Source organism: Chelonoidis abingdonii, chromosome 1 (assembly GCF_003597395.2).
Source record: "Chelonoidis abingdonii isolate Lonesome George chromosome 1, CheloAbing_2.0, whole genome shotgun sequence".
Lineage (NCBI taxonomy): Eukaryota > Metazoa > Chordata > Testudines > Testudinidae > Chelonoidis > Chelonoidis abingdonii.
Window position 1 is genome coordinate 358,926,577 of NC_133769.1, and position 25,450 is coordinate 358,952,026.

At 44.6% G+C, this 25,450-nt stretch overlaps 1 protein-coding gene across 4 annotated transcripts in view; it reads left to right on the plus strand.

Moving 5' to 3' along the window:
* Positions 1–25,450, plus strand: part of INTS4 (integrator complex subunit 4) — an 80,533-nt gene that overhangs the window by 39,476 nt on the left and 15,607 nt on the right. For all 4 annotated transcript variants that reach the window (XR_004372376.2, XM_075061795.1, XM_032770881.2 and 1 more), the window contains exons 16-19: positions 7,522–7,615; positions 11,958–12,038; positions 20,880–21,010; positions 22,271–22,330. Coding sequence is in view for 3 of the 4 variants with exons in the window: in XM_075061795.1 (XP_074917896.1) it covers positions 7,522–7,615; positions 11,958–12,038; positions 20,880–21,010; positions 22,271–22,330 (366 nt within the window). In the remaining variant the exon portion in view is untranslated. The remainder of the gene's footprint in view (positions 1–7,521; positions 7,616–11,957; positions 12,039–20,879; positions 21,011–22,270; positions 22,331–25,450) is intronic.

Sequence of the window (25,450 nt, forward strand, 5' to 3'; positions counted from 1 at the left end):
ATGGTCAGTTTGTAGCTGGAACCGCCGTCCCCGAACGTATGGGCGTAGCTTTTCCAGGGCATACACAATGGCATAGCATTCCTTTTCACTGACGGACCAGTGGCTTTCCCTCTCCGATAGTTTCTTGCTGAGAAACACGACAGGATGGAAGTTCTGATCCGGTCCTTCCTGCATGAGAACTGCTCCTATACCACGCTCAGATGCATCGGTGGTTACTAGGAATGGTTTGTCAAAGTCTGGGGCCCTTAGCACAGGGTCAGACGTGAGCGTCGCCTTAAGTTGGGTAAAGGCTTCCTGACACTCATCAGTCCATTTAACTGTAGTTGGCTGGGGCTTCTTGGTCAGGTCGGTCAGTGGTGCAGCGATTTGGCTGTAGTGTGGTACAAACCTGTAGTACCCGCCAAGCCTAAGAAGGATTGACCTGTTTCTTGACTTTGGGACAGGCCACTTTTGGATAGCCTCCCTTGGCCTGTAGGGGGTTTATGGTTCCTCGACCCACCTGGTGTCCCAGGTAAGTCACTCTGTTTTGGCCTATTTGACACTTTTTGGCCTTAACAGTTAGTCCTGCCTGTCTGATACGGTCAAAGACCTTTTCCAGGTGTTCTAGGTGTTCGGGCCAGGAGTCTGAAAAAATGGCCACATCATCGAGGTAGGCAACTGCATATTCTCCCAGTCCTGCTAGTAGACCATCTACCAGCCTCTGGAAGGTGGCGGGTGCATTTCGCAGCCCGAAAGAAGTACATTAAATTCATACACCCCTGCATGGGTGACGAATGCTGACCTTTCCTTGGCAGGTTCATCTAGCGGTACTTGCCAGTACCCCTTGGTTAAGTCTATTGTAGAGATGAACTGGGCACGTCCCAACTTTTCCAATAGCTCATCGGTGCGTGGCATTGGATAGTTGTCTGGACGAGTTACCGCATTTAGCTTACGGTAGTCCACGCAAAAGCGTATTTCCCCATCTGGTTTGGGTACCAGAACCACTGGAGATGCCCATGCACTGGTAGATGAGCGGATTATACCCATCTGTAGCATGTTCTGGATCTCCCGCTCTATAGCAGCTTGTGCGTGAGGGACACCCGGTAGGGTGGTGTTCTAATTGGGTGAGCATTACCTGTGTCAATGGAGTGGTATGCCCGTTCAGTCCGTCCTGGAGTGGCTGAGAACAATGGTGCGAAGCTGGTGCACAGCTCCTGGATTTGTTGCCGCTGCAGACGTTCCAGGGTGGTTGAGAGGTTCACCTCTTCCACGCCCCCGTCCTTTTTCCCGTCATAGTAGACGCCATCAGGCCACTCAGCGTCCTCTGCTCCCTGGACTGTAAACTGACAAACCTGTAAGTCTCTGGAATAAAAGGGCTTGAGAGAATTAACATGGTACACTTTGGGTTTTAGTGAGGAATTGGGAAATGCTATGAGGTAGTTAACAGCTCCCAGGCGCTCTTGGACCGTGAATGGCCCCTCCCATGATGCTTCCATCTTATGGGCCTGTTGCGCCTTCAAGACCATAACCTGGTCTCCTCTCTTGAAGGAACGGTCTCTGGTATGTTTATCGTACCAGGCCTTTTGCTCTTCCTGAGTATCCTTTAGGTTTTCTCTAGCAAGGGCTAAAGAATGGCGGAGGGTGTTTTGTAGGTTGCTTACAAAGTCCAGAATGTTAGTTCCTGGAGAGGGTGTAAACCCTCCCATTGTTGCTTCACCAAACTGTAATGGCCCCTTAACCTCATGGCCATACACAAGTTCAAAGGGTGAAACCCTAAACTGGGATGTGGTACAGCCCTGTAAGCAAAGAGCAACTGCTGCAACACTAGGTCCCAGTCGTTGGAGTATTCATTACGAATTTACGGATCATGGCCCCCAAAGTTCCATTAAACCTTTCACCAGGCCATTGGTTTGATGGTGGTACGGGGTGGCAACCAAGTGATTCACCCCATGATTTTCCCACAGGTCTTTCATGGTGCCTGCCAGGAAATTAGATCCTGAATCGGTAAGGATATCGGAGGGCCAACCTACCCTGGCGAAAATGTCTGTTAGGGCCTGGCACACCGCTTTAGCCCTGGTGTTGCCTAGAGCAACTGCTTCTGGCCATCGGGTAGCAAAGTCCACGAAAGTCAGTACGTACTGCTTTCCCCTGGGTGTCTTTCTCGGAAAAGGACCCAGAATATCCACAGCTACTCGCTGAAATGGGACCTCAATTATGGGAGTGGCTGGAGAGGGGCCTTGACCAGATCTTGAGGCTTTCCCACTCTTTGGCACACCTCACAAGACTGGACATACTGGGCAACTTCCTTGCCCATCCCCTCCCAGTAGAAGGACTTCCCCAACCTGTCTTTGGTTCTGTTCACCCCAGCATGACCACTGGGATGATCATGGGCTAAGCTTAAGAGCTTCCCCCTGTACTTAGTTGGAACCACCAACCGTTTGTGCGGCTGCCATTCTTCCTGGTGTCCACCAGAAAGAATTTCCTTGTATAAAAGTCCTTGGTCTATAACAAACCGGGATCGGTTAGAAGAGCTGAGAGGCGGTGGGTTGCTCGTGCCGCCACCCAAGCTTTCTGAAGGCTGTCATCTGCTTCCTGCTCAGTCTGGAACTGTTCCCTTGAAGCTGGGGACACCAGTTCTTCCTCAGACTGGGGACTTGGGCTTGGTCCCTCTGGAAGTGATGTAGATGATGGGGTTGTTTCTGTAGCTGGTGTACCGCTGTCCGCTGGTGCACCTGGTGGTATTTCAGGCTCTGCTGAGCCTCTTCGGTATGGTTGTCTGTTGCTTCTGCCAGTTCAGGCTCGTTGGTCCCTTCTGGCGTTGGGGTTGAAGTGTGTGGTTGCACTTGCTTGTGCTGGTGCTGGTTGCTGTTCCAGTTCCGGGTCTGGGACTGGAGGTGCTGTGGCTGGTTCAGCCGTTGACATGGGATCCGGGTCCACTACCTCAGTCTGGGTCTCTGGTAACACAGACAGGTTCTCTGTGGACGGCTCAGGAACAGGAATGGGTCTGGAAGCTTGCCTGGTTTGGCTGCGTGTAACCATTCCCACTCTCTTGGACTGCTTCACTTGGTTGGCCAAGTCTTCCCCCAGTAGCATGGGGATGGAATAATTGTCATAGACTGCAAAAGTCCACATTCCTGACCAGCCTTTGTACTGGACAGGCAGTTCAGCTGTAGGCAAGTCCACAGCTTGTGACATGAAGGGGTAAATGGTCACTTTGGCCCTTGGGTTGATGAGTTTGGGATCGACGAAGGATTGGTGGATAGCTGACACTTGTGCCCCCGTGTCTCTCCACGCGGTAACCTTCTTTCCGCCCACTCTCAAATTTTCCCTTCGCTCCAAGGGGATTTGAGAGGTATCTGGGCCTGGGATCTTTGGTTTGCTGGGGTGCAATGACTTGCACCCGGGTGGGGTTATTCGGGCAGTTGGCCTTTGGGCAGTTGGCTTTGATATGTCCCGTTTCATTACACTTATAGCATCTTCCAGATAACGGGTCACTGGGTTGAAGTAAGTTACTGAAGACTGGTGAGGTGGAAGGATAGGGTGTCTGTGGCTTTCCTTGGTTTGTAGGTGGGGTTTTGGGTTGCCCTCGGTTGTAGGGTTTATTGTCGGGTTGCCTCGGTTGTAGGGTTTATTGTCGGTGTGGCCCCTGGGGTTTTCACTCCCCTTTACAGTAGCTTTCTTGCTTTCTGCCACCTCCATCCATTTGGCTCCAATCTCCCCCGCCTCGGTGAGAGTTTTGGGTTTTCCATCTAGGATGTACCGTGTTATGTCCTCAGGAACACCATCCAAGAACTGCTCCATGTATGAGGTGGCGCAGTTCTTCAAAGGTTTGAACCTGGGTTCCTGATATCCAGGCGTCACAATGCTTCCCAACGTAGTAGGCGTGGTCGGGAAATGACCCCTCTGGTTTCCACTTTTGGTTTCTGAACCGCCGACGGGCGTGATCCGGGGTTATCCCCATTCTGGATCTGGCCTGGGTTTGAAACAGTTTATAATCGTTCATTTGGCCCTTGGCATTTTAGCCGCCACGTCTGCCAAGGGTCCACTGAGTGTGACCTCAGCTCTAGCATGTACTGGTCTTCAGGGATGCTGTACCCAATACAGACCCTTTCAAAATTTTCTAAGAAGGTCTCGGGTCATCACCTGCCTTGTAGTTGGGAAATTTCCTGTGCGGTTGACCAACAACTGGCGCCGGAGGGTTAGGATTGGCTGGAGCATTTGATGCTAGCCTGTTCTATCTCCAGTTCATGCTTTCTCTGTTTGTCCCTCTCTTCACTTTCTTTTTGTTGTTTTTCCATTTCTGGTGTGGCTCCCTCTGAGTTCTATCTGTCTTCTGTGGGCTGCCTCTTTTCTGTGTTTTCTCTTTTGGTAGCCTGCTCTCTTCTTGAAGTTGTCTTTTCGTGATCTGCCTTTTGGGCTTCTTGTTCTCTTTTGTGCTGCCTTTTTGCTTCTTTTTGGGCATCTTGTTCTCTTGTAATTTTTTCCATGTCTCCTGATGTTTTTTGTTGTCTATGGCTTGCCTCTAGTCTCGCGCGTTCCTTTTTTGGCATCTTTGGAACTCATGGTTTCTGTTTTCTTGTGTTGTGGTGCCCTCTGGTGTTTGTTGTTGAATTGCTGGCTTTCTGTCTCTTGAAGTCTGCCTAGCAACTGGTTTGACTTGCTCTGGCTCTGTTTGATAGGCAATTGAACCAAACAAAAGCTACTGTATTTACCTGTGTGCGTTTGCTGGCTGGGATACTTAAGTCCCAATTGTTTAACAAAAGACCTGTAATGGTTCTCTTAATGACTCTGTGCTAAAAATGCAAACTGCCAAAAGCAGGCAGAAAAAAAAAGTTTTCTCTCTACTTTTAAAACCAACCCCTTTCTCACTGCTAATCCCTAGCAGGAAAAAGAAAATATATATGTAGCTACTGGCTTCTGGATTCTTATATTCCCATAACCACTGCTCACCATGTGGTAAACGTCTGTCCCAAATCTGGACTTAGCGTACAAAATCTGGGTGCTTACTGTGAACCTCCCCAAGCTTATACCCAGCTTGGATCTTATTTCGCTGCCACCACCAGATAGTATTGAGGCTACTATCAGCCTGGGTTCCCCAAATTCCTTGGGGGGACCCCAAGACCCCCCCTCTCTGGCCTCCCCAACTTTCCCTGGGAGGACCCCCAAGACCCAGACCCCTGGGTCTCCCTATCTCAAACGGGAAAACAAGTTCCTCCCCCTTGTCTCCTCGTTATCTGCTCCCCCGCTTCCCTCCCTGGGTGAGCCTGGGCGATGCAGTACTTAACTCCTTGAAGGCAAAACAAAGAGGGTAATCACCCTCCCCCTGAGGCGATGCCTTCAAACCTAGTAAAGCTAACATAAAGAGATTTTCCACCCCTCCTTCCTGTAGCCTCACCAGAGAAAAACCAAAAACCTCAACCAGGTTTTAAAAAGAACTTTATATAAAGAGAAAGAAAATACAGAAAAATATCATCACTGCATTAAGATGTCAATACAGGCTCTTGGCTTATAAGAAAATAGGAATAAACAGTCTGATTTAAAAGATAACCCAATTAAACCAGTCCAGCAAATCAACACCCATGTAAATACAAATCCAAGCACATCACAGCCGATTACTTTGGTTCCTTTGTACTCACACTTGATAGGAGAATATTTGAAAGAAGATGGAGTTAGAAGAAAAGCTTGTTTACTCACAGCCGAGGAAAACAACAAAGCCAAAAACCTCCAGAGGTTCCCACCCTTACTTTTTGAAAATCCAGTTTCCTGATTGGTCCTCTGGTCAGGTGTTTGGTTCCCTTTGTAACCCTTTACAGTAAAAGAAAATTAACCCTTACCTTACCTATCTACTTATGACAGGAGGTATCACAGGTTTTTTAGCCAGTCACTTAACATCTCTGATATATGTGCCTCAGTTTCTTTATCCGTACAGTGGAGATCATGCTTACCTTGCAAGGGTGTGAAGGCTTAAGAATATTTATACAGAAATAAGTATGGAATTGTCAACCACAGAAGCTTTGAAGATGGGCTTCTAGTTATCTGGCTGATTATTAGCCAGGAAAGAGCTCTCTCCCCTCCCATTAGGATGCTGGGGACAAATTGAGCGTGACATGATGACTGGACAGTAAGGAGTCTGCAATTCTTCTCCTTTTACCGCTCTCTTACCAGGAGAAGGGTAGGCTTGACTGGCTGTGTAAACCCCAAATTGGTTTTATTGCAGTTGCATCTAAGGCAGAAGCTGCCCCTGTGATTAAGAAGTAGCTTCTCTGGGTACAAAGATTGGGATTCTCTCAGACCCTTTGCAGGCTGACAGCTGCTGAGGCAAATTTCAGGTTCAGCAGAGCCTTACCTTGGAACTACTTCAGAAATATAGGATCAGCCTGGCTAAAATATGAGAGATGAAGCTTTCTGAATCAAATAAGTTATTTCTTATTTCTATAGCATACCTACAGCAGGGGGATGCAAGAAACCAACCCAGAAATTTTTAAAAAAACTAGAAAGACTAAATTACAAAGCAAAATGCAGAATGAAAAATGAGAAGGTGGACTCTGCATTTTGTATCTCTGATTTCTACATAATATAAGGTTTCTTTTTTAATAGAAACCCAGATTTTGTTTAAAATTCCACACAACTGGAGTAATAAAACTCTGCATATTCAATTAGGGTTTGTTTACACAAACATTTAATTCACAGCAAGCTGGGGTGTGAATCTGCCACACACTAAGTGTCCCTGAGGAACCTGCTGACATGCTCTAAAAGTTCGTTCCTGTACTTTGATCTATTCCACTTTGAAACGGGAGTAGATTAAAGTGCACTAATGAACTGTTATGTACATTACCAGTGTCCACACTGACATTTAGTGCATGGCAGGCTTGTGTGGAGTAAATTTACACCCTAGCTTATCAAAAAAAAAATGTGTTGTAGATGTGCCCTTAGTTTGCCCTGTCAGCATAATCTAGGCAGTGGGTGTGGCTGATTGCTGTACTGGTATTTGAGCAATTACTTGTTGTGTGTTGGATTGAGTAACCAACTCTTGTAAGCTATACATCAGACTTACAAAATAAGTTGTATTTCAGAAATTCAGCTATGTTCCAAATATAATTGGCTAAATGAATCCAATATGTTCCAAGCTATCCCTTCTAGCTAGCATCAGAAGAAAGATTTCCCAGCCGTTTAATACAAGTTGGTTGTTTGCTGCTCTACGAACATCTGGAATGTTTGCGTTAAATCTGGAGCCACCATGCTGTATGGTTCCCGTAGGGATGCAAAGTAATGCAGGATGACAGACTAACTGCTGCTCATGTCAGCCTACAAGAAGGGGAGAGACGCTAACAGGTCCCCAGGTGCAGGCTGCTCTGCCATGCATGTTTTACTGCTGTTAATGGGGGTGGTTATGGGGGGGGGCAGAGGTAAAATACAGAAATAGGTATCTTCGGCTTTGCCACTGCTGCAGGATTTGGAATGTGTTAAAATTGACATTTTGACAGTGCTTTATGGTGGTGTTTTAAGGTATCTGAATTTTGCATTTTCTCTTATTTTCTCCAGTGACCTTCAGAGGCTTGGAGAACTTCAGTCAGAACTGGCAGGGGTGGCAGATTTCTCCGCAACTTACCTTCGATGTCAGCTGCTCCTCATCAAGGTTAGGCTTCATCTGTGTTCCTGGGGCCTAGAATCATGTTGTAATTGGCTGTTTGTGTTTGCCAGCGCAGTGCTGGGCAAATCTTGCGCTTGCCATATTTCATGTGTGCTAGTGAGTCTATCTATTCACTTATGAAGTCTGCTTTAGGAAAAGTGATTTAAGGTGAAATCATGGATCCAGTGGTGCTCCGAGCACAGGACTGGAAGTAAAGGGCTCTTGAGTTTTGTAGCCTGATCCTGTAATGTTTGCCAATGGGACTCATTTAATGAGAGGAGTGTACCAAGGTTCTTGCCTCAGAATCAGACACAGCAGGATCAAAATTGACAAGTTAATATCTTGTAGGGAACTGTGGGGTGTATGACCAGGGCACTCACACACACACACAGCAAAACACAAACATAACCGTAACCATCTTTATTAATATACTTAATAGAGAAAGGAAAGCCCCAAAGCAATAGCATTAATAGAGTATTAGAGAGAGCTTAAATGTTATCTCTTGTGTAGCATATGTTCACAGGCTTATATACGCATACCACCAGATCTCCAAGAAAGTGGGAAGAGACAAAGGACCAGCCCTATTTCTGGCATGCCAAATGGGTCCGATGGACTGGATCCCTAATGCTTGAAGGTAGTGAAGAAGCACTAAAATATTGAAGGTGGAGGGCCAGCTTCCTCTTCATGTGGGTTCTTGCTTACACAGAGCCAGGGAAGCACCATGAATATTCATATAAGTACCCAGTCTCCTCTGTCCATATCGAACTTCCTTGCCCTCATAATAGTGGGGTTCCTTTACCTGGTAGGCTAGCATATTAATCTCTATATGCTCATTACCATATTGCTAAAGCAAATTTGTGGTTAAACATCTACCAACGATCCTATCCTAAAATATTCAAGCTTAGTATCAGTTCAGTATTCTGACCGTCGCCTAGTCTCATTTTATGCCAACTTTTCTCTTAAGCAGCTAGTTCCCCAAAATCTAGGGTGACTGTTGGGCCACTTTATCTGTGCAAAAGGTCATAGGCCTATGCTTCAGTTATGCTAATTTGCTTAAGCCAGTGTTTTACAATATGCAGTCCTGTAGGTTCCTTGTATTACTGCTAGGTAAAATCAAGGCTAAGCTGGCCCTAAGGGTTACAGTTTTTAGCCCAGCTCTGACACTGCTTCCCCTCTGTGCCTTTGAGCAAATCAATTAGACCTTGTTTATATTGTGCTTTTAGCCACTGATGTGGCTCCACTGATATAAACCATGCACCAGGGGAAACTTTGTCTACACAAGGGGTTTGCACAGTGCAGCTACACTGGCTTGAAATCCCAGTGGAGAGAAGATCACTGACCCTTTGCTGACGATGGTCTTTGTTAATGGTTCTAGCGGAACTGGTGCTGAAAGTGGTTTGCCTGCTGATGGAACAAAACTATTTTCAGTACTGTGCAGAAAAGATTCCTAAGAAGTGGAGCAGAGTCTTCATTGTGCTCTCTGTTATCATATTGAAAACAGTTCCAATAGCAGGTAAACTATTTTCATCCATTAGGACAACAGTTATCAGCAGGTCAGTTTCTTAGCACAGACCAGAACTTAAATTCTCTGCCTCATTTCTTCATCTATAAAACAGGAATAATACAGTGACTCCTCACTTAACGTTGTCCTGGTTAACATTGTTTCATTGTTACCTTGCTGATCAATTAGAGAACATGCTCGTTTAAAGTTGTACAATGCTCCCTTATAACATTGTTTGACAGTTGCCTGCTTTGTCCACTGCTTGCAGGAAGAGCTGCCCGTTGGAGCTGGTAGGGGCTTGGAACCAAGGTGGACCGGCATCTCCCCTAAGTTTCCTGTGCGGCAGCTGCCCAACAGGCTATCAATTGCCAGGCAGTTCAGCTGTCTCTCCCTCCCACTGCTGTGTGCTGCTCCTGCCCTCTGCCTTGGAGCTGGTCCCGGGAGCGTCCTGCTTGCTGTGTAGAGGGGTTCGGAGGAGAGGGGTACTAATGTGTCCTCCTTCCCCTGCCTCCCTGCTCCTGTACCCCATTTCCACAGAGCAGGGGGGACACGACAGAGCTCAGGATGGAGGGAGCTTGCTGATCTACTTAAAAAGACAATGTACTTAGAGTGGTGTCAGCATACTTAGAGAGATGCGCATTGCCCCTTTCTCTCTCCTGGGGGGTGTGTGTGTGTGTGTGTCTCTCTCTCTTACACAGTGTATGTGTGTTTCTCTGCCATGCTATGTCTCTTCCCTCCATTCATGCTAGTTAATCATTTAGCACAGGGCTTCTCAAACTGGGGGCCGGGACCCTCAGGGGGTCGCGAGGTCATTACATGGGGGGTCGCGAGCTGTCAGCCTCCACCCCAACCCCGCTTGCCTCCAGCATTTATAATGGTGTTAAATATTTTTAAAAAGTGTTTTTAATTCATAAGGGGGGGGTCGCACTCAGAGGCTTGTGATGTGAAAGGGGTCGCCAGTACAAAAGTTTGAGACCCACTGATTTAGCAGCAAGGCATTCCCTGGGAGATATCCCAGACTCCACTACCTCAACAAAGCTTCACAGTCATCATTGCTGTGTACAGTATTAAATTGTTTGTTTAAAACTTATATTGTGTATGATACATTAAAAACATAGTCATTTGTCTGGTGAAAAAAATTTCCCTGGAACCTAACCCCTCCTCTTTACATTAAATTGGATTTGCTTAACATTATTTTGCTTAAAGTAGCATTTTTCAGGAACATAACTACAACGTTAAGCGAGGAGTTACTGTACTTAACTAGCTTTCAGGGATGTTGTGAAGTTTAATTTAATGTTTGTACATGATTTGAAGATCTATTATAAAAGTGCAAAGCATGAAGATTTGCAAATAATTCCCTTCTAGAAAAATAACTGTATTGCCTAGTAAAATAGAGAGTGGTTATTAAAATGGAAAAAAAATCATTCTTTGCTCTGTGTGAATTTGCCATTTGGCTTCTCTCAATGTTAGGCCAGGCAAATCTTCAGGTAAATTTGCAACCCAAAGAAAGTATTACATATAAGCAGATACAGCTCAATGCACTAGTCAATTGCTGGGACAGCAGGTTTTTGCAGAAGCAGTATGTGCTGCCCACGCAGAGAATTGGGGCTTGGGAGTTACCTTGACAGTTCCTCTCCTCCAGGGGGGTGATTGGTGTGAACCTATTTACACTGGAGAAAGGGATATGCTACCGTGTCCTCCTGGCAAAAATAAGTTCTTTTTTTGTAGGAAGTGGGTGGACTTTACTTGAAGATTGGCTCAGGTGAGGGAAATGCTCATGCTGAGGTGAGAAGATCCATCACAAAGCAACATGGAAAAGGCAGCAATCTTTCTAAACTACTCATGATTTCATAATATCTGGAAAGACCATACAATTTAAAATCCTAAACAGATTGGAAAGTGAGATCCCCTCCAGTGCCACTAAAGTCTTTTCTGTGACAGAACAGAAGCACTTAGGAGCAAATCCTGCCCCTTCCCAACCTCTTGGGGATCAAGGGGTCTCGGATATAGAACTAAAGCTATTCCCTTGTGCCTGGGGCTGGTGGGGCCAGGATTTTAAGAGCCGGTGCAGATAGTGGACACCCTGCATGTTCTGAACCTTGGCTTCCAGAGTGTTGCTGTGCAGTTGTATGGAAGGGAAGATGGGGTGGGAGAGGTGGACAGTGTAGGGGTGGAGTATGGCAGTGGATCTCCCTTGCTGATTCTGTCACAAATCATCAGAAAACAATAGATACTTTGGTACCAGTTTCAGTAGCTGTGATTATCCAGTAGTCTTAGTAACTCACTAAATCTTCTCCATTGTTTTTTGGTGGGGATGGAGCTGCCCACAGAGGTGTCCTAGAATATTGTTGGGTCCATGAGCTTCTGAGAACAGGTTGTTACCATTTCCTGACACCTGATGAGTTCCTGATCTCGGTCTGAGAAAGTGGTGATCATCCAGGATAGGGGAGTGTTTCTTGTTTTCCCAATGTCCATATCGTGTACCTTTTAAAGAATACTTTATACTAAAGCTATTCTGGCAAGTAGCTAATACATTCATACTTGGAATATAGCTTTTATATGTGAAACCTATGGTGGGGATAAGGTGTATTTGTTTGTTTTATTTTATGGAGTTTTCAGATTCCTCCATTTTCTATTTTGCTCATATTTTTAAAGACACCCCTACATCAGGCTGACACATTCTCCAGGAAAGAAGAAACTGTGAGTGCTGCCTCCTGAGCAGCAAGGAGGGGTTTTCTGGGAGAGACAAAGCACTCCCTCTTCTTGTGTTGTTCCCAAGCCCTTTTAGCACAAGAATATAACTTCATTTTCACTCTTAAATTATAGTGTTGGACATTTCTTTTGTAGGCCCTCCAGGAAAAACTGTGGAACGTGGCAGCTCCTCTCTACCTGAAACAGAATGCTTTGGCATCAGCTGCTGCAAAACAGGTGAGATTGTAGAAGCCATGTCTTCACGAGGGCAAGTCCTCTGGGCAAGGACCTTCTCTCATGTGTTAAGACAGGGGTAGGCAACCTATGGCACGGGTGCCAAAGGCAGCACGCAGGCCGATTTTCAGTGGCACTCTCACTGCCCGGATCCTGGCCACTGGTCCAGGAGGCTCTGCATTTTAATTTAATTTTAAATGAAGCTTCTTAAACATTTAAAAAACCTTATTTACTTTACATACAACAATAGTTTTGTTATATATTATAGACTTATAGGAAGAGACCTTCTAAAAAACATTAAAATGTATTACTGGCACTCAGAACCTTAAATTGGAGTGAATAAACGAGGACTCAGCACACCACTTCTGAATGGTTGCCAACCCCGGGTTAGACAAACACCTGTCAGGGATGGTCTCGGTTTATTTGGTCATGCCTGAGGCAAAGGAGGCGGGCAGGCCTTGAGGACCTCTCAAGGTCCCTTCCAGCCCTACATTTCTATGATTCTATGGTGACATTAGCACAGCTGATCTTGTGAGCAACTGTTAGACTCAGACTCAACTGCAACAAAATCAGCCTAGGTAGATCTTCCTCTGAAGACGATACGCAGAGAGCTTTTAGTTTCCTACAGGCATTTAAATATGTTGAATGTGGAGTTCTACATGATCATAATATCTTCAATCAGATGGTTGATTCATAATTTAGATATCACCCAATTATCTGCTGTGTGTGTAGTTTTCTCTTTAAAAAAAAAAAAATCCAAGCAATTCTGAATATCTTAAGTATGTGTGGAGTTACATACACATCAGCCTAGCATTCATCCCACACCTCACACACAATTCACATTCCTTTTGGAATCCAAGATTACTAAAATAAGTCTATTTTACTTAAATAGTCAGAGGCATATGGCACATCTTAACACAGGGGTCGGCAACCTTTCAGCAATGGTGTGCTGAGTCTTCATGTATAGAATCTAATTTAAGGCTTCGCGTGCCGGTTATACCTTTGAGCGTTTTTAGAAGGTATCACTATAAGTCTATAATTTATAACCAAACTACTGTTATATGTAAAGTAAACAAGGTTTTCAAAATGTTTCAGAAGCTTTATTTAAAATTAAATTAAAATGCAGATCTTATTACTTTAGTGTGATCCTTGCCCTTGGTTTTCCTTGCTGAGTTTTTCAATGTCTGGTGGCACCTATTTAGATACTTTAAGCTGCACACAGGCTTCCGAGTTATAAGTTGATAACCGACTAGCAGGAGGTCAGTGGCTGGAACCCCAGACCGGCAGCTGAGGTGAGTGGAGCTGGCAGCTGGTAGGGCTGAGCAGGGCCAGAAGCCTGGACCTTGTCTGGCAGGGGGCTTGCGCTGGAACTCCAACTGGAAGAAGGTGAGTGGGGCTGCAGGGACCCCGGCTGGCAAGGGGCCAGCAGCCAGAACCTCAGAGCAGCTGGGGGCTGACCGCCACAGCTCTGGGGTTTCCACCATTAGCTCCTGCCAGCTGGGGTCTCAGCCCGCTGCCAGTCTGGGGTTCCTTCCCCCAGGCCAGCAGTGGGTACTGAGCGGGGCTGTGGCGGAGGGGGACTCCGGCTGGCAAGGGGCCAGCAGTAGGAACCCCAGAACGACGGCGGGCTGAGCAGCTCAGCCCACTGCCACTCTGAGGTTGCCACCACCAGCACCTTGCCAGCTGGGGTCTCAGCCCGCTGCCAGTCTGGGATTCCTTTCCTCAGGCCAGCAGCTGGCGCTGAGTGGGACCAGCAGCAGAACCTTGGCTGGCAGGAGCCGGCGGTGGAAACCCCAGAACAGGGGCGGGCTGAGCAGCTCAGCCCGCCTCCGCTCTGGGGTTTCAGCTGCTGGCTTCTGCCAGCTGGGGTCTCAGCCTGCTGCCAGCCTGGGGTTCCTTCCCCCAGGCCAGCATCGGGTGCTGGATAGGACCCTGGCTGATAAGGGGCCAGCAGCGGGAACCCCAGAGTGGTGGCAGGCCGAGCAGCTCAGCCCGCCCCGCGTGCCATGAAAAATCGACTTGCGTGCCACCTTTGGCACACGTGCCGTAGGTTGCCCACCCCTGGTCTAAGTCATTAATGAAAACATTGAATAGTACCAGACCCATGACTGACCCCTGTTGGACCCCATTAGATACGTCCTCCCAGTTTGACAGTAAATCTTTATTACCATACATACTCTATCATAAACCAGTTCGTTTATAAGCTGACCCCTCCCCATCCCCCAAGATGGATAAGATGGCAAAAATGGAAAATTTTTATGACCCGTTCATAAGCCAACCCTATAATTCAGAGGTCAACAAACTTTGGCTCCCGGGCCATCAGGATAAGCTGCTAGCAGGCCGAGATGGTTTGTTTACCTTGAGCGTCCACAGGCATGGAGGTAAACCTAAGTAAACAAAGTGTCCCGGCACGCCAGCTGCTTACCCTGATGTGCTGGGACAGCAACTGGTGGGGAATTTTATTTTTTGGAGGGACGGGGGAGCAGGGGAGTAACCCCTGTGACCACCCCCCACATGACCCCACCCCTGACCCAGGACCCCCCACACTCTCCTCATCCCATCCTTTCCCACCTTATCTGGGGAGGGCCAGGGGAGGATGTCTTGGGCTTGGCTGGAGCTGCTCTGGCAGGCTGGGCAGTACAGCCGCAGCCTGCTCCGGTGGGCCAGGCGGCACAGCCGCAGCGTGCTCTGGGGAGCGGGACTGAGCGGCGTGGCCACAGCCTGCCAGCCCCAAAGCTGCAGCTGCTTCGGAGGCTGGAGGGAGAGCAGCGTGGCCAGAAGCAGAGAGACTCTGGCCCCGCCTCTTCCCTTATGGCTCTGCTGCCCGTGCTGCCTCTCCTTGCTCACTCTGTTGGGGGGAGGGGCTGTGTCCCACCTCTCCCTCTCTATACCTGTTCATAAGTCAATCCCCTTCTCTGGTGCTTCCCTTTTTTACTAAAAAAATTCGGCTTATGAATGAGTATATACGGTAATTACTCAGAGTACAGTTTTTCAACCAGTTGTGCACCCATCTTATAATAATTTCATCTAGATCATATTTCCCTGGTTTGCCTATGAGATTGTCATGTGGGACTGTGTCTGTCTAAAGCCTTATCAAAATTAAGCCATATCATGCCTACAGCTTCCTCCCCTCATCTACTTGGCCAATAAACCTTTCAAAGAAGGAAATTAGGTTGGTTTGGCGCGATTGGTTGTTGTCAAATTCATATTGGCTATTACTTACTACCCTCTTATCCTCTAGGTGGTTACATGAGTTCTTGAAGATAATTGCTAAGGGTTCAGAGATGGCTTCAGCAAGTTCATAGTATACTGTACAATTAATTTTATCAGGCCCACTGACTTGAATACATTCAACCTATCTAACTATTCTTTAAACTGTCCTTTCCCTGTTTTGGATTGTGTTCCTTTCTCCTTGTTAATTAATTACCTGGTCACCATTTAACCTTTTTAGTGAAGACTGAAGTAAAATAGGCATCAGACACCTCATCCTACTTGATGCCATGCATTTTTGCTCTCCTTCCCTGCTAAGTAGTGGACTTATGCTTTCCTGTGTTTTTTCTCTTGCTCCTAATGTATTTAGAATCTCTTCTTATTCCCTTTTATATCCATTGGTAGGTGTAATTCATTTTGTGTTTTCTCTTTTTCTGATTTTGTCCCTACATGCTTGCACTATTCTTTTGTACCCATCCTTAGCAGTTCATCCATGTTTCTGCTTTTTGTATGACTTCTTTTTGATTTTCAGGTTATTAAAGAGCTTCTGTTGGAGCCATGTTGGCCTCAGAGGAAAAAGTAGTAATTTTCCTTGGGATAGTTTGCCGTTGTGCCTTTAATATAGTCTCCTTTCAGAAACTGTCAGCTACCATGAAATCCTTTTTTCCTCAGCCTGCATCAACACTGTGCACCATTGGCAGCGGCATGCAATGTGTGCGTAGTTACATGTGACAGTGAAATGCCCTGGCAGAGGGGAGGGAGCGGGGAAAGGCTGAGCTGCCCACTGCTTTCTCCCTGCCAGAGCCTTTCCCCACTACCAGAATCTTTTTCTGTGGTAGGGGAAGGACACCCACTGCCTCGCTGCTGCTGAACAATATACTGCTAAAAGTAGCATTGTTGATGTGGGAGGCATGACTTGGGCTTGTAGAAAGTCACGTAGGGTATGTTCTCAAGTATAGGCCCACACCTTTCCGGCATGCCTACGCCTTACCTCATTGTCTACACTCCTGTTTATACCTGTGCTAGAGGGGCTAGATGGGTATGTTCCCTACACACTGCCAAAAGCATGCAGTGTAGACACCCCTTAGATTTTTCTTCCCATGGGACCTTACCTACCAGTTCTGAGTTTGTCTGCTTTTTTGAAGTCCATTGTTCTTATTCTGCTGCTCTCACTTCTTCCTTTTATTAGAATCAGGAGATTATCATTTCATGATGATTTTCACCCAAATTGCCTTTAACTTTCAGATTCACAACCAATTCATCCCTGTTAGTCAGAATCAAGTCTAAAATGTCATGAAACTTCTAAAAAGTCATTTCTCTGACCATCTCTGCATATCAGATGCTGGCAGCTGATCTCATTAGCTATGTCTTAAATGACTCTGTTGGAATGGTGAAAGTCAACAATTTATCATCTTCTTTGATGGTTTGTAACATTCGTGTTGTGATTGACTTGATATTGTTGCCTGTGAGCTGGACCCCAGATATAAAAGCTGTCTGTTTTTAGTTCAGATTAGAGATTGGACTGAACTGGTACTCGGAACTTGGGCACAAGGCACAAACGTAAGAACGGCCATACTGGGTCAGACCAAAAGTCCATCTAGCTCAGTGTCCTGTTTTCTGATGGTGGCCAATGCCAGGTGCCCCCGAGGGAATGAACAGACAAGGTAATCATCAAGTGATGCATCCCCTGTCGCCTATTCCCAGCGTCTGGCAGACAGAGACTAGGGACACTGTCTCTGCCCATCCTGTCTAATAGCCATTGATGGACCTATCCTCCATGAATTTATCGAGTTCTTCTTTAAACTCTGTTATAGTCTTGGCCTTCACAACATCCTCTGGCAAAGAGTTCCATGGGTTGATTGTGCATTGTGTGAAAAAATACTTAGTTTTGTTCACTTTAAACCTTTACTTTAGACCTTAGTCCATTCCGTGCCTGCTGCACATTGGGCTACCCACATTTGCCATTCTTGCCTGTCAAATGCCCTTGTCAAGGTTCCTTCCCCACTCTGAACTTTGGGGTACAGATATGGGGGACCTGCATGAGAAGCTCTAAGCTCAAATACCAGCTTAGATCTGGTCTGGCTGCCACCACTCGCAAGCATTACTTTCCTTCCCTGGGTATCCTTGAGAGACTTCACCAATTTCCTGGTGAACACAGATCCAAACCCCTTGGATCTTAAAACAAGGAGAAATTAACCATCCCCCATCCTTTCTCCCACCAACTCCTGGGTGGATCTCAGATCCAACTCCTTGGATCTTAAAACAAGGAAAAATTAATCAGTTATAAAAAAAAGCTTTTAATAAAGAAAAGAAAGGTAAAAGAAAACGTCTGGGAGAGATTAGCATACCAGCTACTCTCACAGACAACAGATTCCAAACACAGAGGATGTTCCCTGGGCAAAAACTTAGTTACACAAAAAAAAATACCCAAATACCCAATTTAACTATCCTCTAATTGCACAAGACATGTTACAAAGAAATAACATAAACCTATTTATTTCCTTCACTAATACTCACTATTTAATAAGAGCTGAATTCTGGAGCTTTCCCGCTCTGGTAAAGTGAAACTGACTGAGACAAAGGGAACTTCCCTCCTCCTTTTGAACCCATCTGCGCCGTCCATTGGTTCCTCTGGTCAGGTGTTAGGTAGGCTAGGTGAACTTCTTAACCCTTTACAGGTAAAAGAGGCATTAACCCTTAACTATTTGTTTATGACAGCCTTTCTCTCCAAATCTTCCCATTTCATGTTGAGATGCTTGATGTCATTCAGAACTGTTTGTTTCCATGTTATTTGCGGTTTTCCTCTCTTTCTTCTTGCGTTTTCTGGCTTCCATTCAAGGGCAGTATTTAGTAAGCATTCTTTTTCCATTCTCAGCACATGTCCCAGCCACTGATGTCTTGTAGATTATTTGTGAGCGGGTGCCTTGTCCAGTAACTTTTCTGATTTCTTCATTCATCTTCCTATCTCTATATGTTATTCCCAGTAGTCTTCTCAGACATTTGTGATGTAATGGATGCAGCTTTTGTGTATCTTTCTTGGTAAGTTGACGTGGCTCACTGTTATGTTGTGATGGCGATAGCAATTACTTTGTACACATTCAGTTTTGTCTTGAGGGAGATGTTTCTGAATCTTCCAAGTGTAGCGTTTGCCTTCCTGATTCTTCTTCTTCTTTCCTTGGAACTAGTTTCATATTGGCTTGATGGTACTTCCGAGATACATAAAATTGCCCACCTTCTCCAGTTTCTTTTCTTTCAATTTTGATTTCTGTCCCTATAGTCCACATGAACATGACTTTACATTTCTTTGCATTGCATCTCAAACCTATCTTCTCCATTACTTCTTTTACTTGGTTTGTGTATTTTTGTAGTCCGTTGGCATCTTCACTGATGATGAGCTATGTCGTCAGCAAACTCTAGATCAAATAGCCTTGAATTGTTCCATTTTAGGCCATATGTATCACTGTTTTAAACCTGCTGCCTATTAATTTCATTTGGTGGCCTCTAGTTCTTGTGTTGGGAGAAGAAGTAAATAACACTTTCTTATTTACTTTCTCCACACCAGTCATGATTTTATAGACCTCTATCATATTCCCCCTTAGTCTTCTCTTTTTCAAGCTGAAAAGTCCCAGTCTTAGTAATCTCTGCTTATACGGCAGCTGTTCCATACCCTTAATCATTTTTGTTGCCCTTTTCTGAAACTTTTCCAAGGCCAATATATCTTTTTTGAGATGGGGCGACCACATCTGCACGCAGTATTCAAGATGTGGGCGTACCATGGATTTATATAGAGGCAATATATTTTCTGTCTTATTATCTATACCTTTCCTTATGATTCCCAACATTTTGTTAGCTTTTTTTGACTGCTGCTGCACATTGAGTGGATGTTTTCAGAGAAGTATTCACAACGATGCCAAGATCTCTTTCTTGAGTGGTAACAGCTGATTTAGACCCCATCATTGTATATGTGTACTTGGGATTATGTTTTCCAATGTGCATTACTTTGCATTTATCAACATTGAATTTCATCTGCCACTTTGTTGCCCAGTCACCTAGTTCTGAGAGATCCTTTTGTAGCTCTTTGCTGTTTGCCTGGGACTTAACTATCTTGTGTAGTTTTGTATCATCTGCAAATGTTGCCACCTCACTGTTTAACCCTTTATCCAGATCATTTATGAATGTGTTGAATAGGACTGGGCCCAGTATAGATCGCTGGGGGAGACCACTATTTACCTCTCTCCGTTCTGAAAACTGACCATATATTCCTACCCTTTGTTTCCTATCTTTTGACCAGTTACCAATTCATGGGAGGACCTTCCTTCTTATCCCATGACAGCTTACTTTGCTTAAGAGCCTTTGGTGAGGGAGCTTGTCAAAGGCTTTCCGAAAATCTAACTACAAATCTAAGCTTTTCCCATGTTCAATTTTGATAAGACCCATGATGCTGCTACCCTGAAATGAGAGAGAACATGCCCAGAAAAGCCAAAACTGGAGAATCCAAGTAGAAGCAGAGGAGAAAGAGAGCTATTCAGCAACCTGGAAACAAACCTAAGCCGGAAACAAGTATCTAGTCTTGTTGAGAGAAGATATTGACTATTTGAGTCTCCGGTTAATTAAAATGTAGTGAAGAGACAGCTATCATTGTCTGTCAGAGCCCACTATGCTGTAAAGAGCTGTCTCCAGAGACTGGTGGAAAGAAAAGTCTGTTAGGCTTGTATATCTTTCTCTAATTGCAATTACTTTACTGGCAGCTCTGCCCAGCAGTACCCAGACCCTTCGGTGAGGTTACTTGTTCTGATTGCACATGCAGCTCACTCCCCGAAAATGAGAGGAGAGGCCAACCTTTCTTATAGTGTAACTTGGTGGTACTTGACTTCAATATGAAGTGCTACTTGCAGAGAAGTTAGCAACCTTCTTTAATAATCTCAGCACTTCTCCAGTTTATTTGGGTACGTTTTATATGTTCTACTATAATCAACTAATGTAACATCACAAATGGAATAACTTATTGCCTAAACTGTGAACTATATATTTTAAAGAATCCAGAATGAGGTGTATGTTTTTGTTTTGTAGCTGAAGCTTGAAATTGAACGGGCAGCATTCTTGACTGTAAAGTTGATTGCAAGAAGATTGAACACTTTTTTTAAAAATCAAAATCCAGACAAACCTGAAACTGCCCATTAGATCGAACAGGGTCTTTGAGGCTGCTGTTTTTTGCTTACCTCTTGTGCTATCCCACTGTATCAGGGCAGTTATTACAGGAATGGGTTAGTGGGCATCAGAAAGCTTACAATGTGGGTGGTTTGAAACAGGATGCAGGGAGAGATGACGTCAGGAAAGAGAGAGGGATAGGTAAGCAGCACATAGACACCTCCCATGAACATCCCTGTTTCTGCAAGGTTTCATGCATTGTATTTCTTTTAATTTATTTAGGGCTAGATTCTAATCCCCCTTACACATGTTGGGTACAACCTTATTCCATGAATAGCTCAACTGAAATTATGAGACTGAGATGCTATTCGTCTCAGACGTATAAGACTGAGATGCGTGAGTAAAGGTCTCTGACTCTGACGATCACACTCGCCCAGCAGCTGAACAAAATCTGACACAGTTAATCACATGTTGTTTATATTGTAGATTATGGAAGAAACTTACAAAATGGAATTTATGTACAGTGGAGTGGAAAATAGACAAGTGGTTATTATTCACCACATGAGGCTGCAAGCCAAAGCGTTACAACTTATAGTGACTGCACGTACTACTAGAGGGTAAGAACTACCTGCAGGGGAGGCTTCTTGAATGGGTTAACTGCAAAAACCCAGTTCTCTCAAGCTTGGTTGCAAATGACAAAGGTAACTTACATGTGTAATACATAATCATATGCAAATAACGGGTCATTAAAAGACTGTTGAGAATGAGATGGTTTCTTCAAAACACCTGTTGAGCTACACAGCATAAATTCAAGTTATGAACTTGCTAGGAGTGTACAAATCATTTGGGTTTTTTCCTCTGACAAAAGGATATGAAATACATATCTAATCACTTCTAATTTGATAGGGCATCATTCATTTTAGACCTGAAAATTTGGAGTTTATTTAAATAGGAAAATGTCAGATGCATGTTAAAAAAAAAAAAAAAATACCCATCTTATTTATATTAATGGATTACCCTATAAGCTTGTTAATGAGTCTTTTCTGTTAGAAAAGAAAAAAAAATCTTTTGACTGACTTATTTCTGCAGTGGATGTTTTAGGCACTAGTACTGCAAATACTCAAGCCTGTGCAGAACTTGGATCAGATGAGTGGCCCTGTTTAGTTCCATTTGATTATTCAAGTAAATAAAGTTACACACGAGTTTAAGTGTTTGCACAATCAGAGCCTTATGTTGTGTCTGCCATGGAGTTGAAAGGTGTATGAGACACACCTGCAGTAGGTCTGATCAAGTTAGGGCACTAAAAATGGAAGTGTAACTCCTGTGGCAGGAATGGTAGAAGGGTCTACCCATCCCAAGTACATACCGGTTCAAGATGCTGATTACTTACCTGGGCAGCCAGTCCCTCCCGCTGCTCATGCTGCCACAGCTACACTTGGATTTTTAGTGCGCTAACTCAATCAAAGCTAGCGCGGATATGTCTCCTCAAGCTGGAATGTACACCTTCCAGGTGCACTGTAGACATAGCCTTAGTTTGTCATGGTTAGCGCACAATATTAGGAGGCAGGATTTTTAGCTTTTATTTCCAGCTATAACACAGAGTTGCCTTGGGAAGTGGCTTAACCTATTTGCTTCTCAGTGTCCCATGTTACAATGCTGAAGATAATACTTTCTTCACAGAGGTAAAGAATCTGTTTAAACACAAAGATTTATTTTATGAAACTATCATGCTGACCTCTCATCTGTAAGATCTTGCACTTTCCACAAGCACAGGATGTTCCAGAATCTCTCTAGATAATTTTATAATGCTGGTAGGATCATAGCCAGTCTTTAACTGGGGGGAGAAAAATAACAGGAACCTTTTATCTTCATTTCAGAGTGGAACCGCTTTTTGGAATGTGTGAAAATTTTTTACAGGAGGTGGATTCTTTTCAGAGGTGAGTTCCCCATTGCTCTTTCCCTTTCTATCAAACAAACAAACAAACAAAAATTACAAGAATATTGATACAAAATCCTTTCTCACCTACGAAAGCTTATGCTCCAATACGTCTGTTAGTCTATAAGGTGCCACAGGACTCTTTGTTGCTTTTTACAGATCCAGACTAACACGGCTACCCCTCTGCTGTTAATATGTAATTATAATCTCAAACAGAATGTGTCAAACTGATCTTAAGCTTTTAAGATGTATGTAATTCTAAAAAATAAAAAAATCCAAAGTTGCATAGTATAGAAAAATTCTGCTCTCAATCTGCACAAAGGGTTTCATCTTGGATATCTGGCTTTCTTTGCAGCTCCTATTGCCACCAATGAGATCTGTGCATATAGGGCCTGATCCTGCACCTATTGAACTCAGTTAGCTCAGTCGTGTAGAATTGGGGTCTTAGAAAAAACAGAATATAACCAAGTAAAGAATCACTGGGCAGGTCTGAAAACATAATATCGTCTCTCTTCTCTCCCCCATCTCCCCACTCCATTTTCTTTAATGAATGTACCATATGGATTATTGAAAAGCTTCTTATGGCTTGTAGCAAATGCCCCAAGATCATAATCATCTCACATTATTAGATAATGGATTTAAAAATCTTGTGCAGTTTTTGGCTTCTAATAGGCTGACAGTTTATTTCTTCACTTTTAAAGTGTCTATCACTGTGGTATCTCTGATTGTCCCCATGCATTCCACTTCTGGTGTGCATGTGCCAGATCAGATTTTTTTGGACCAGCAGTATCCACTAGGGTTGTGCCTGGATGCCCTTGCCCACCACCCACCCATGGGCATAAAGACAGAATGAGCCCAACTGTCCCTCAGTTCCTTTTTTACCATTCATGGCTGCAAGACAGAACCCCTGCAATGTCCACATCTCTGCACCCTGGCATCTATGGCACCTTCTTCAAAAAAGGTATACATGCACTATCAAATCCCTTCAGGTGGGTTGAATGTTTTTATGTGCACCCAGTTTGTGGGACTTGGTAGTAGCAGCGGTGCATGAAATATCCAGATAGCAGGGACCCCCAAAAGTGACTCAAAGAGAAGAATCTGAAAAAAACGGATTTACCTGGGAGGAAAAAATAATCACCATTGAGCCTGCAGATGCTAATTGCAAATTACTGGGTGTTCTTGTCAAAAGTAGGATTACATTAACTGGGACAAGGTATCACAATTTACTGAACAGTTCCCTCAAGAAAATAAGGAGAAACTGTTATCTCTTGTAGTTGAGGGACATTGGATGTCTCATATATCACTGCAAGCAACATTAGATACTTCGGATACTGCAGCATGCTCTATAGCCACCTTCATTGCCATGCATAGGAGTTCATGGTTACAATCTTCTAGAATACTGAGGGAGGTCCAGACAAAGCTGAGAACCTCCTATCTGAAGGTTGTGACCTGTTCAGTGCTAGAACTGATGAAGTCCTGCAGCCTCTGAAAGATCTGAGAGTCACTCTCCATTCTTTGAGTCTGCCTGCCAGCCCCTAAGCATGTTGGGTAACAAAACTACTCTAGACAAAGGCCCTCCGCATGTTACAGTAGAACCTCAGGGTTATGAACTGACCAATCAACCGCAACCCTCATTTGGAATCGGAAGTACACAATCAGGCAGCAGCAGAGACCAGAACGAAAACAAACAAAAAAAACAAGTATAGTACTGTGTTAAACGTAAACTACTGGGGGAAAAAAGGGAATGTAGCATTTTTCTTCTAAATAGTAAAATTTCAAAGCTATATTAAGTCAATGTTCAGTTGTGAACTTTTGAAAGAACCACCATAATGTTTTGTTCAGAGTTACGAACATTTCAGAGTTCCGAATAATCTCCGTTCCCGAGGTGTTCGTAACTCTGAGGTTCTACTATATAATTGACAAAGCTCATCAGAGCCGCTGAGGAAGAAGTAGAAGGCCTGCTGCCTTTTCCTCTGCTATTGCACACCCTGTGTCCTCCTTCCAGCAGCAAGACTGATGCTGCTTCAAGAGCTTTTCAGAGCCTTTGGATGTGTACCCTTTCTTACCTGCCACACCTTTTGGCAACTTCCTTTTTATTTTCAGGTGGGCCTGGAATTGAATTACCTCAGATCACTGGGTCTTAGAGATCAGTGTCGGTATTCCATTCTATTCAGACCCTTCCTGCCCCCCACCTCTCTTCCCAATTCCTCTTCGGGAGCCCCTCTTAAGACATACCGTTACAGCAAGAAGTGGGCTCTCTTCTAAATCTGAGAGCACTGGAAAGAGTTGTTTCTGGAATTCAGAGGGGAGAGGGGGTTTACGCACATTATTTTCTAGTCCCAAAGAAAGTGGGTTGTCACACAGTGCTACACTGAAGATGTCTCAGCAAGTTCATCCATCATTTCAAATTGAGGATGGTAGCTGTCACTTCCATAATCCCATCTTGGATCCCCAAGACTGGTTTGCGGCTCTCTACATACAAGATGCATACTTTCATATATCAGTTCATCCAGCACACAGAAAATACCTGAGATTCCAAGTGGACACTTTCCACTACCAGTACAGTGTTCTGCCCTGTGATCTTTCAGCAACACCTGGGGGTATTCAGTAAGTGCTTGGCAGTCATGGCAGCTCACCTGAGTAGACAAGGGATCCAGATATATCCGTACTTTGACAATTGACTCATTCAAGGATGGGTGAACTAGAGTGCTTTGTGATAAAGGAGGATATTGATATAATAGGCATCACAGAAACCTGGTGGACTGAGAGCAATCAATGGGACACAATCATTCTGGGGTACAAAATATATCGGAAGGACAGAACAGTTAAACAAACCAGTGGGGCCCTTGACGATCGAAAATACAAAGAGCGCTTAAAGACGATAAAGTCATTGCGGAGAACTAAATGGCTTCTTGCTTTCGAGTCTTCACGGCGGAGGTGTAGGGAGATTCCAAACCGAGCCGCTTTTGTAGGTGACAAATCTGAGGAACGTGTCCAGCTTGAAGTGTCACGAGGAGGAGGTTTTGGGAATTAATTGATATAACTCACATAACAAGTCACCCGGGACCTGATCGGCATTCACACCAAGATTCTGAAAAGAACTCAGATGATGACGTTGCGG